The sequence below is a fragment of the Cucurbitaria berberidis genome (genome assembly GCF_010015615.1).
Source record: "Cucurbitaria berberidis CBS 394.84 unplaced genomic scaffold K460scaffold_2, whole genome shotgun sequence".
NCBI lineage: Eukaryota > Fungi > Ascomycota > Dothideomycetes > Pleosporales > Cucurbitariaceae > Cucurbitaria > Cucurbitaria berberidis.
Window position 1 is genome coordinate 4,953,331 of NW_024468936.1, and position 12,006 is coordinate 4,965,336.

The 12,006-nt window shown below is 51.5% G+C and overlaps 4 protein-coding genes across 4 annotated transcripts; 1 reads left to right on the top strand and 3 right to left on the bottom strand.

The window, feature by feature from the left end:
- Positions 1-243: 243 nt before the first annotated feature.
- K460DRAFT_277210 (uncharacterized protein) lies at positions 244-1,044 on the bottom strand (the record flags this gene model as incomplete). The annotated part of the gene is made up of 2 exons (XM_040928169.1): positions 244-792; positions 847-1,044. The coding sequence occupies 2 exons, from the start codon at positions 1,042-1,044 to the stop codon at positions 244-246; spliced, it is 747 nt and encodes a 248-aa protein (XP_040791329.1).
- An 821-nt stretch (positions 1,045-1,865) lies between these two features.
- K460DRAFT_384787 (uncharacterized protein) lies at positions 1,866-7,341 on the top strand (the record flags this gene model as incomplete). The annotated part of the gene is made up of 5 exons (XM_040935512.1): positions 1,866-1,887; positions 1,930-2,406; positions 2,922-4,182; positions 6,233-6,359; positions 6,422-7,341. 5 exons carry the CDS (start codon positions 1,866-1,868, stop codon positions 7,112-7,114), a joined length of 2,580 nt encoding a protein of 859 aa, XP_040791330.1. The 3' UTR covers positions 7,115-7,341.
- A 30-nt stretch (positions 7,342-7,371) lies between these two features.
- On the bottom strand, positions 7,372-8,648 carry K460DRAFT_393764 (uncharacterized protein; the record flags this gene model as incomplete). The annotated part of the gene is made up of 3 exons (XM_040935947.1): positions 7,372-8,374; positions 8,425-8,554; positions 8,620-8,648. 3 exons carry the CDS (start codon positions 8,646-8,648, stop codon positions 7,754-7,756), a joined length of 780 nt encoding a protein of 259 aa, XP_040791331.1. The 3' UTR covers positions 7,372-7,753.
- An 817-nt stretch (positions 8,649-9,465) lies between these two features.
- On the bottom strand, positions 9,466-11,309 carry K460DRAFT_280610 (uncharacterized protein; the record flags this gene model as incomplete). The annotated part of the gene is made up of 2 exons (XM_040928419.1): positions 9,466-10,704; positions 10,944-11,309. The coding sequence occupies 2 exons, from the start codon at positions 11,307-11,309 to the stop codon at positions 9,466-9,468; spliced, it is 1,605 nt and encodes a 534-aa protein (XP_040791332.1).
- Positions 11,310-12,006: the final 697 nt, after the last annotated feature.

The window sequence follows — 12,006 nt, forward strand, 5'->3', positions numbered from 1 at the left end:
TTGACATGTCCGATAGCTTTGGGAGGAAGTTAGGCCGATAGAAGGGCAGTGCCTTGGGTGTTTTGTAAGGTCTTCAACATCCAACGTGTAACGCAATAACCAGGTACTAGTACTAAGGGGTTAGAATGGGCTCTTGGATCCATCGATGTTCTTGAAAGCCAGAAGATAACCAGATAGGGCCCGACGGAATCCATGCATATCTAAGAGTCGCATAGCTTTATCGACACTGTTCCATCGTCATTCTTAACTGCTAAACCAGGGGACGACCCAGTCAGATTCCACCTCCTCCAGCTCCTTAGGGTTGTCGTTGAGCCACTCATGTACATTTCCCTCATCCACCCACAGTCCTGGATGCTCCTTCAGAGTGCTTATCAAGACATCTCTAATACAACGATCATCTTCCGGTGTGCTAGTGAATGCCTCTTCGAGTGCATCAGCCAGTTCCAGCTCTTCGTCATCCCAGTAGACGTGTAGCACGTCTGTTGCACCTTGATAAGCATAAGTCTTGAGAGCAGCCATCCCCAGGTAGTCGGCTATAGCATATATACAAATGTGCATCATGAGATGCGATGGAGAGAGGGTCTTGCCGCTACATATACACTTGCGTTTGAAAATCGCAGGGCCTCTCAGAGGTCCATCTCGTAGAGCAGCAGTAGTGTGGTTGCAGTAGCCGGTTGTCGGGACAACTGTTCCACTAGGCAGTGTATACTCACTGTTGTACATGAACTCTAGGACGTGCTTCATCAAGTACATGTCCACATCACTAAGCTTGACTTTTTTGTCATCGACCTCCTATAGCACATGGTTAGCAAGAAACAGCGGCGGATACAAGGCATCGTGTCATACTACGCCGTTGAACCGGAACATCCCCTCGAAGTATGGAGATTCTTTTTCAAGAACTCTCCTATGTACCATGTAACATCGACTCTCGCATATGACTGCAAAGTCTGCAGTTGCATCGTTCAGGGCGAGCTTCTTGGGTGCGGTAAGGACCTTGTCGGTTATATCGTTGAAGGTCCCCGAGTCGGGTTGGATTTTGGCCATGACTCGAGCCATTGCTGGTCGAACTGGAAGTCGTAGTGTAGTTGAACAACGGTGTTTTTGGTAAGAATATAGAAAAGCAAACATGAAATGAACAAACGTTATGAAGTCTTTTGAGGAGGGTTGCGCTCCCGCCATGAGGGCGCGACCAGTAGTGAAGGTCGATGAAGGCTTCATTGTGTGGTATTGCTATAGAGACTAGAGTTGTTAGCATTCTGGTAGGAATTAAAGATTTCTTTGGGGCGGCGATCTTCTTAACTTTCACTTAACAGCGTGTTCTGGCAGGGGTGTGAAGGCAACAGCGAGACCTAGACTTGGCGTGACGATCATCGCGGAATTTTACTGCGTGTTCCATTAACCATATAACCCAATTCACACTGTGGTGAGGCTGACATTACTGGTAAAGATAAAAAAAGGTGCTGAGAACATGCTGACATTGATGGCTCCTGTAGGCGGGGGAATCTTAAAGCGCATTGTTTTCCGGTATGTCAATCGCATGAATGTATATGTAGAATTCGCAGCCTATAATATACAAAAAACGAAACTACAACTTCGACTATACAGTTTGTTGTTGATTTTGGAGGTGGAAAGTGAAGGTGACGAGCTTGAGATGACTAAGCACAGGAATGATTCCGCGGTTCTTTGTGCATCCAGCCCATCCCACCTTTCGACTAGTCGCGTCCATATATCTCGGCTCACGTACAGCCAACTCATCTTAAACGATAGCGGCAAGACCTATGTATGCCCTAATTGGCGTCTTTCGGACCGGCTTCCTCTAGCTGAATTGATCTCCTCACATGTGATACGCCTAGAATGACATCGTAATGGCCCTATTGCATCAGAACGGTTCGTCTGATATATCACCTGAATCGAGTACAACAACACCAGATCAGCGCGTCCAGAAAGGCTTCTCGTGCGTCCTCTGTGCTCAACGGAAAGTAAAGTGCGACAGACGTCCCGGTGGATGTGAGAATTGTACAAAAGCCCGCATACCCTGCGTCTACAAAGCTCCTCCACCACCACGCAGAAGGAAGAGGGGTGCACGAGATGTTGATACCACAACTAGGATACGACTATACGAAGACGCACTTCGTCATCTTGGCGTGGACCCAGAAGAGGTCGTAAAGCAGGGGTTTTCAAAGGATGCGGCTGGTGAGGATATCTCCGGAATCAATGGCTTTCTCGAAACTCGCCTTCACGATAAAGCACAAATATCTTCTCTTCCTCCACAAGTCGGCGTTCTTGTCTCAGAAGAAGGAAAGTCGCGGTATCTGGAAAACGGTATCTGGACGAGTCTAAGGGGCGAATTTCGGGAACCGAGAGAACTCTTTGACGACGACTCTTCAGAAGACGAAACAGCCGGAAGTTTTACCACATTCACACCGGAGCCGCTAAACACCGACGGCGCAGGCCTAATATTGGGCGCTCAGATACCGATAACGGATTTGAAGTCCCTACATCCGCAGCCCCTACAGACCTTTAGACTTTGGCAGTCATTCCTGGACAACATTAACCCCCTAGTGAAAGTCTTTCACGCACCAACAGTCCAGCAGCTGATTTCTAATGCAAGCGGCAATCTGGATGATATGCCGCGAAGTCTGGAAGCCTTGTTATTCGCCATATACTGCATTACTACAGAATCCTTGAGGGACGAAGAATGTATCGCAATTCTAGGGATGTCCAAGGCCATTGCTATTCAACGGTTCAGATCCGGTGCACAGCACGCATTGATAAAAGCAAGCTTCCTAAAGACATCCGACATTATGGTCTTGCAAGCATTGACGCTATTCATCGTAAGTAGTAGATGTGTCCGACGGGCTTGGCCTTGACGAACTTTTCTAACTACTTGTAGCTCTCCCTTCAGAACTACGACGGGCGAGTCATATGGATTTTTTCCGGGGTCGCTCAACGAATCGGCCAGCGGATTGGTCTCCACAGAGATGGCGAATCGCTCAAGCTTCCACCGTTCGAGACGGAGGTGCGTAGGCGACTATGGTGGCAGATTATGCTACTTGAAGGCTTTTCACAGAAGCTCGCGGGTACTGGCGCTTCTAGCAGTACTCTTATGAACGATGTGAAGATGCCATCTAATATCAACGACAGTGATCTGTTTCCAGGTATGAGAGAGACGCCAAAGGAGCATGAGGGAGCGACAGAGATGATGTTCTTCCTGATTCGATGTTCCGTTGGCCAGTTCCTCAAGCATTCTGCTGACACCCATGCTACCTTCGATGGTGTTTGGCATAGGGTCACGACCAGCGCTGTAAATTCGGCCATTAAGGACAAAGCTATTGATGAACTGGAGGCACTCTTCCATCGCAAGTATTTGCGCTATTGCGATCCATCAATAACCTGGCACTTGATGTGCACTCACCTTGGGAAAGCGATCATCTTTATGATGAGGTTCATGGCCCATAGCACAGAGTACTACAGCGCCGGGATGGCTCAACAAGAGAAAGAAGTTTTATTTGACCTCGCTCTTCAGGTCTGCGCTTCACAGAACCTCGCGTACACCATGAAAGAGATGCAAGGCTTCATGTGGCACGTCAACCTCCACTTTCAATGGAAGGCATTCATCTACCTCCTCTCTGAGCTTCGCTACCGGACAGAAGGCGAGCAAGTAGAACTAGCGTGGAAAGAGATCGAGAAGACCTTTGAGTTCCACCCAAGTTTTGATAAGGAGCTATCGGTGAGAGCACTACCTGTTGCTGTGAGCAACCTCACGCTTAAAGCTTGGGATGCCTACTTCACAGCACGGGGTATGCCTGCAGGCGGGGAGCCATATTTCATCCAGCTCATACGTGGTAAACGGACCCGCGCAAAGAACCTGAGTAGTGGTAGGGAGCATGCAGACACCCCTAAAACCCCATCACTACCGAGGGATGTAGATGACAATAGGAAAAGCATGATCAATGATGATCTTCCACATCAAGCAGCTCCATTCCAGGCTTTCGACTGGAACGTGGCAGATTTCAATGCCAGCCTGGGTACAGCCTACAATATCCCGGAAATGGTGCCACTGGATAATCCCGAACAGATGAACTGGTCGACTTGGGATAGCCTTTTCGTCGACTTTCAGACAAGCAACACCTACGATTTTCAGATCAACAACTCTCAGGACTATCCCACGGATGTCTCGGCGTTCAATTTCGGAACGCAATGATAGACCAACGAAAGTGCATTTTGTTTGCAATAATGTATCTTGCTTTCACGAGAAATACTGCAATGCGAACTGACACTGGCCCGACGGCTGCTACTTCGCATATGATCCCAAGCACTACCTTTCCCTCGCCCGTTGATGAGGACCAAGGTGACATGCAACTCGGCTTCAGTCAAAGGTAAGCCGTTGTAGCTCGCGGCCTCTCTTGGCGGTTGCCATGCTGATGAAGTGGTAGCTTTCCGCAAATCGGGCTTTACTCTGTTCCACGATTACCTGTGGGACGATGCATACAAAGATGCCAGACTTGGAGTAGCATATTGATTTGGCGTTGACAATATGGATGACTGAAGTCTATGTCGTGTCGGGCGGTATGACGACACCACTATATCCTATGGATACGCCATCAGTTTCAGAACAATGAACCGCGATGTGTTTTTCAACAACATCAAAACCCTCAATTAAGCGCACTGGCAGCATACAATGCCTTCAGGCGCCGGCGACATGGATCTGGCTTTTGAGCCAGGTTTTAATCTGCGACGAGTCCGCACCATAACACGACACCACAGCTGATGCGCAAGCGCTGTGGCTGTGGTACCAGCATGTCTAACTGTACAAGTGTCCCACCCACACAAGTTGGCCCCCAATCTTTGATGGCAAATTAGAGCATCAATTTTAGACCAGTCAGGCCCGCTTGGTGGATGACCGAGAGAGACAGGGATGCGCGCTGCCGTGCTGCGTATCAAATCTAATGGGAGGCCTTACGCCCTCTTCATGCAGGCGAGGCTAAGCCCGTCACAAGGGTCGAGACGACGTCCGTTGTTCCCAGCTCCAGCTTCAAAATCACATTAACCATTCTTCGTTTTGACGTTTTAATTATGACTCGTGGTGAACACTCCGATTTAGAGGTGGTTCCTCAGTCGGAGAACGTGGATCAGCAGAAGTATCCATACTACTCACCGGAGCCGGTCTTCGCGACCCCTCACGCCGATGATACGCACAAGATCGCATACCAACCCACGGTCGAAGAGAACGCTCACCCACAAACAATATGTGGCCTAAGAAAAAGGACATTTTGGATACTGGCCATAATCGCGATAATCGTCGTAGTAGCAGCGATAGGAGGAGGAGTCGGCGGCGCGCTATCCTCAAGATCATCAAAGAGTAACAACACAGCGACACAGCCGCAATCCTCGGCAGCATCGAATGGCTCCACAACCCCAACACCCACCTCCGCCGAGCCCAGCACCTCGATAAGCACGACGCGACTCGTGGGCCCCTCGTCGACAATCCTCCGCGACTGCCCCTCGTCCAACAACTCCATCTACACCGTTTCCGGCAGCACGACGATGCAATTCCGTAAAGCCTGCGAGATATCTCTGATCAACATCAACGGCATCGACAATGTCTTTGGGCGACCCTTCACGAGTCTCGACGACTGCATCAACGCGTGCGCGACGTACAATATCAACAACCGCACGCGGATTGCGAAGGGAACGGATCGCATTTGCAATGCCGTGTGTTGGCGCAATACATTTGATAAGATTAATGATTGGCCTGGCGGCATGTGCTTTGGGTTTACAACGCAGAATGTTACTGTGCAGGGGGCGAGTACTTGGCGGTTCACATCGCCCGCTGAGACGAGGTGTGATTCTGCAGGTTTAATAAATCAGGAGTTCTAAGGCAAGAATTCGAAGTAAAGAAGCGGTGCATTCAATCTCATGATAAGACGCAGTAGTTTTGTTTTGCTTTCTGATCCGGTTGTTCGCCTTTCACTTGTCGGCATAATTCCTCTCTTTCACCCTCACTAACAAACCTTTCCCCTCATCTGCTGCTTTGGGCCATGACAAAATTAGTCATCCTGCTGGTTATGACAATTGGGTACATTACTTAACGCCTGGGTTTCTGCACTCACCTTCGACACAACCTCGAAACATCAACATGGCGGAGGCTTCACGTAAGCAGCTGCTCGGCACTTTCAAAGAGTACGCAATTATTCTACTGTATCTCACTTGCAAAACTGATTATATACAGGCTTCTCGACAGTGGCGCGTTTTCCGATCTCACCGTAACTTGCGGTTCCGACTCGTACAAGGTCCACAAGAACATCGTATGCGCTCGTGGCGATTTCTTTGCCCGCGCAATTAGGTTCGATGGCAAGGTATCTATACACTGCGCAGAAGTGCCAAAATTATCATGTCCACTTGCTGATGATATAAATAGGAAGCTGAAGAGCGCATCATTGATCTTCCTAATGACGACCCAACTATGGTCAAGCTCTTGATCCAATACATGTACGAAGGGGGATACGATCCTACTCTTCCTGATGACTTAGTTCAAGGTTCTGTGGCTTTTCCCTTTGCATATAACGCGACTATCGCGACACCGTCGAAGAAGAAGTCAAAGAAGGGTGCCTCAGCCGCCAAAACAAAGGCTTTCCCTCACATCTGCTCCGACAACCGTTATGGCTATATATGTCGAGATGACCTATGCGACCATCATGTGTGCGGCGAAGACTGCACTCGCTCGTGTGTGGAATTCACGTGTAAGCAATGCTACCCACCAACTTCCCCAGTTCCCGACATTCAAGGACCGGCAAGCCAGTTACTTGTACACGCAGAAATGTACGAGATTGCCGACAAGTATGACATCGTCGGACTCAAAGACCTAGTTGTGGAGAAGTTCAACCGGGCCTGCCAGAACTTCTGGGACGACCCGACTTTCGCCATCGCGGCTCATCACGCATTCTCTACTACGCCTGATCACGACAAGGGCCTGCGCGACATCGTCTCCAAGACCATTTCGGACCACATGGTTGCTCTCGTCCAGAAGCCGGAAGTGGAAGCCTTGCTCACAGAGTTTAATGGACTGGCGTTCGGATTGCTCAAGATGAAGACGGAGGGTGGTTGGTGCTGAAGATATTGAATTCGGGATTCGGGATAGGTTGTGGTACTGGGATAATGGGTTGTGTCCATGAGAACTCAGTCGAAGATGCGATACTTTCAGCATAGTTCAGCACATCAAGTGTTGCTTATTCTCATGGTCCTATAACAGATAGGTACAATACATGAGCTTCTCATTGAATTCGCTCTATTGCGCCTCACCGCATGTCGCTCCTTCCAGCTCTACTACTTCATGGTTATCTGACGCTACTGCCTAAGACTGTCTATTATCCATCCTATCCACTCCATGAATATGTCGGGTGTGATTCCTTCTTCCAAAGCTTTTAACCAAACATAGATCGCACTTGCGATATTGTCAGAAACATGACGTTGCGCATTATTGACACACCACCAAACGAGCGGATAAGGTCGTACCTGGAATTCCTCACGTGTGAAATCGCCCTGGCGGAATTCGTTTTGCCTAGGAGCGTCGATGCAAAACAAGAAACGCCGTGCAATAACTTCTACTAGGCTCAATTCAAAGTTACTGCATTCTGAAAGACTTTCCCACCTCCATGCACTGACCTGCATCTAGCCTCCCATTCGCAAACATCATTATCCGACGCCCAAGCATTTTCCCTCCTAAAATCACCTCTCCCTGGCGCAACCTTCATCACATGCCAGCATTCCCAGCCAAGAGCTCATACATAACCCCAGGATGCTGCCTCAAGAACGCCCCGACACACGGTTTCGTCAAAACACCCCTACGCGCCCTCAACACCTCCATAACAACCCCCCTCAGCCCCCCATCCGACTCCGGCGTCGAAGTGAACACATGCCTAGCCGCAACAGCAAATTGCTCATCATCCCAGGACACGGCACACGCCGCCTGGAAGTTTTCACGCGCCAGCTCCTTCAACCCAGTGACCTGGTACTTATCGCCGACCTCGTACATCTTCGCATGCACCAGGAGGCGTGAGGCGTATTCAGCAGCTGATCGATGAGGGCGCAGGTCATCGCAGACAGAGCAGGTGAAGTCGCTACATTTACTCCTACAATGCGTGCCGCATATATGGTGCTCGCAGAGCTCTTTTTTGCACGGGAAGTGTAGCGAGTACTGCGCTCCTCTTGTGTGGCAGGAGTGAGGGAACCAGGGCTGCACTTGTGGAGCTGACGACGAGAGGCTGCGGACAGGGGGATGGATGTCGTATGCACACTCGTAGAGGAATTGCACGAGGAGGCGTATGATGGCGGGCTCGTCCTCTGGGAGGTCGATTTTCGACTCGGCGGCTTCCTTGAGACTTGTTAGTTCATCACGCATGTTAGATTGCGGGCGGAACGTACACGGCCGACGGCAAAGGTTTCTGCTCTCTCGAAGAAGCCGCTGCGGGTGCATACGATGGCTTTATGCACATTGTGCGTGTCGCTGCCGCAAGTAATGACGAGGTCTGAGTATTTTCCTGAGCTCAGAAGACTGTTTTCAAGGTTAGTTGTCTGAGGCTATACGCGTAGATGGGCTGGCAGTACTCTTTCACAGACGCTAGCAACTGTTCGCGCACTTTGCTCATGTTGAATACTCGATGTCGCCTTGTATGCCCGCTTCGGTAGGAAAGAAAAGATGGCGGAGCTCTGAAGAGTGAGAGCAGTGTTGAAAGAATCAAAACATCAACGCTGTAGAATAAATATATTCTCAACCTTCAGACTTTGGTCACTGTTTCTCTCTCACTCGAGCTTACATCAGGTAAAGGTGGAAAGAAGATGAAGAGGTAACCGCACGTTCTTTTTCTTGTATACACTGCCAGCTCGCAGAAGAGGGAAATGCGTGAGAGCGTTTAGATAGTCAAGGACCTTTGCGCAGACTTCTGAGTGAAGCTCAGCTGTTCTTATACTTCTCAAACTGGCTCCTTGAACACACGCCTTCAACAAGCGCTTGAACAAACCCCTACACGACTCCTTCAGCAGCCTTCTAACAAGCTATGAGTGGCAATAGAGGCGTGGCGAGCCTGGTCAAACTCATGGGTGGAGCGGTTTAACGAGTGTTGCCTAACGAGAACTCTAGGACTGACACACAACATGTAGTGCATCAATGCTTTGGACCTGTATTAATGAGTCATTGGTGGAGGAAGAGAAGATCCATTAATTCCAGATATCTAGTCTACCTCCTTTGCTTTCCATGTCAAAAGGCTGTCACGTACAGTACATCAACTTGTGCCTAATCAGATAAAGAAATATATGCACCATGTAGCAAACCCGACGCCTATCCCAACCTAGACCTTAGTGTACTGCGACGAAGCGGGCAGAAGCCTGAACCTGGATCCTTATGCAACGCTTGCGAATGACCCCAAGGCTCGTTTCACCGAGCCTGGAGGCCTGACAATCTATCATCTACTGACGAGCAACGCGCTCCTTGACCTTCTCGAACATGCTCTCCATCTCCTCAGCAATGAAGTCCTCCATCTCAGACTCGAGCTTGGAGAGCTTGCCTCCGACGCGGCGGCCGGTGCGACCAGCAGCGCCCTTGGCCTTCTCGAAGTCGGCCTCGATGTCAGCGAGGGAAGGGATGGTGATGCGGAACTCGGACTCCTTCTCCTCGTCAACAGACTTCTTGACAGTGTATCCGCCCTGCTCGACGATCTTGGTGAAGTTGGAAGAGCCACCACCGTTCCAGGCGAGGATGTTCTTGGTGTTGCTGGGGACATCGGTCAGAGCACCAACGGTAGCGACCGAGATCAAGTTGGCCTTGAGCTTCTTGGGGGTGATATCAGCGACGGCATAAGCGGAGTCCTTGGCAGGCTGGAGAGACAGCAGGTAGGCAAGGAGACCAGCGATGTGAGGAGAAGCCATGGAGGTACCAGAGATGGTGTTGGTGGCGTGCTCCGAGCCGATCCAGGTGGAGAGGATGTTGAGACCGGGGGCGAAGATGTCGTTGCACTTTCCGAAGTTGGAGAAGTAGGCACGCTCGTCAAGGAGGGTGGAGGCACCAACGGTGACGGCGTTCTCAGCAGCAGCAGGAGAGTAGTTGCAGGAGTCGGCGTTGTCGTTACCGGCAGCGACGGCGAAGTGGATACCAGCGTCGACAGCGGCGTTGACAGCAAGATCAAGCGTCGTGGACTTGCCACCGCCCAAGCTCATGTTGGCAGCGCTGCCCTTGAAGCCCTTCTTCTTACCATCCTTGGCAGCCTTGACAGCCTCAGTGTGGGCCTTTGCAGCGTACTCGACACCCTTGACGACATCCGACATGGTGCCAGAGCCGTTGGAGCGAAGGACCTTGACAGCGTAGACCTTGGCCTTCTTGGCCACACCGTACTTCTTGCCAGCAACGGTGCCAGAGCAATGGGTGCCGTGGCCGTTGCCATCCTCATCAGCATCGCCGTTGGGGATGGTCTTGCCCCAGTGAGCGCGACCCTCGAAGTCGACGTGCTTGACGTTGGTGCCAGTGTCGATGACATAGACGTCGACACCCTCACCACCGTCAGAGGAGTATAGGTACTTGTTCCAGGTGCTGAAGCTCAGCGAGTCGCGGTGGGAGATACGGGCAAGACCCCAGGGGGCGTTCTTCTCCGTCTCGTGCTCGTCGTCTCCACCGAGGGTGTGGACCTCTGAGTCGCGCTCGATGTAGTCGACCTAGTCAGGGTGCATTAGCGTGGGTCCTGTGCAAGTACCTGAATGGCGCGTCACGTGCGATTGCGACTGATTGCGTGGCCGGAGCTGGATGCGGAGATAAGCCCAGCCTCCCGACTGAGCTCATTCAACAGGCACCAGCTGCAGCCTGTACTCGATATGGAGCTCCAAGCAGAGCCTGGAGTATTTCGAGAATCGATGCAGCTGCTGCAGGACAAATAGAGGAAAGGGTCGTGACTCACATCTGGGTGTCTCCGGATGGCCTCGATGGTTTCGTCATCGAAGTGGCCAGAATAGCCCATCAGGCCGCCGGCAATCTCGTATGTGTGCTTGAGGCCATCGAAGACCTCTGCTGTGATGGGGAACTGTGACCGCTTGCGCAGCTCCATACGCTCATCGCTCTTCTTTGTGTGCACGCTCTGGACCCAGTCGTGGTGCTTCTTGGTGTCCTTGACGTGCTTCTTGAAGACGACCATGTACGAATTGGGCACCTCCTTAGCATGTGTTGACGACAGCACCGGGGCTGCGTCTTTGTGAATGGTGTCGACCTGGAAGGTGGGCGAGGCTGCCGCAAGGGCCGGGAGGACGGAGAGTAGGCTGTACCTCATGGTGGCGGGTAGACTCGCGCTGCGAGTAAGACAAAGACAAAGCGGGAGTGATGTAGCACTGGACAAGCAGCTATGAGAGACGGGGAACTGTGATGGAAGGGAGATGGACTGGGGGAGCGACAACGGAGTGATGGGAGGAGAGACGGGTGGAGAGCTGGGGCAAGAGAGGATAGCTATGGGCAGTTTGGAGCTCTTATCAAGCGCCGAGGTGCAGGGGCCGCCTGGTTGTGACGCAGCTGACCTTGATTCGCGGCGCGGCAGCATGTCACGGGCAGCTGGTGCGACAGTGAGTGAGGCTGGGGCGCGCTATGCCGCTTGCAGCAGCCATGCACGCGCGCCCGCCATGGCCGCCAGTTGTGCTCTCGTTATAATGCATAATAATAACGAAAGTCGAGCACAAGATGGCGAGCGATGCAGCGTTGTTGGTATCTATTGCTGTTATCCACGGCCCAACGCAGCTATGCTTGCGGCTATCCGAGGCTCTCCCCCAGCAGCCAAAACGAGCCTAGTCTGTGGCTGCCCCGCGCTTTCCCTCTTACGGGGTAGCTACCCTCCCAGGCCTCGTGAACGCCCTCAGCCAGGCCTCGTAGTCAGCAGCTCACTATCAAAGGGCCCGCGTGAGACCTGATGGATGGAATTGCATACCAGAGCTGCTGTATTTGGGAGCCTAGAATGAGCTGCATGCCTCGTCGTCTTC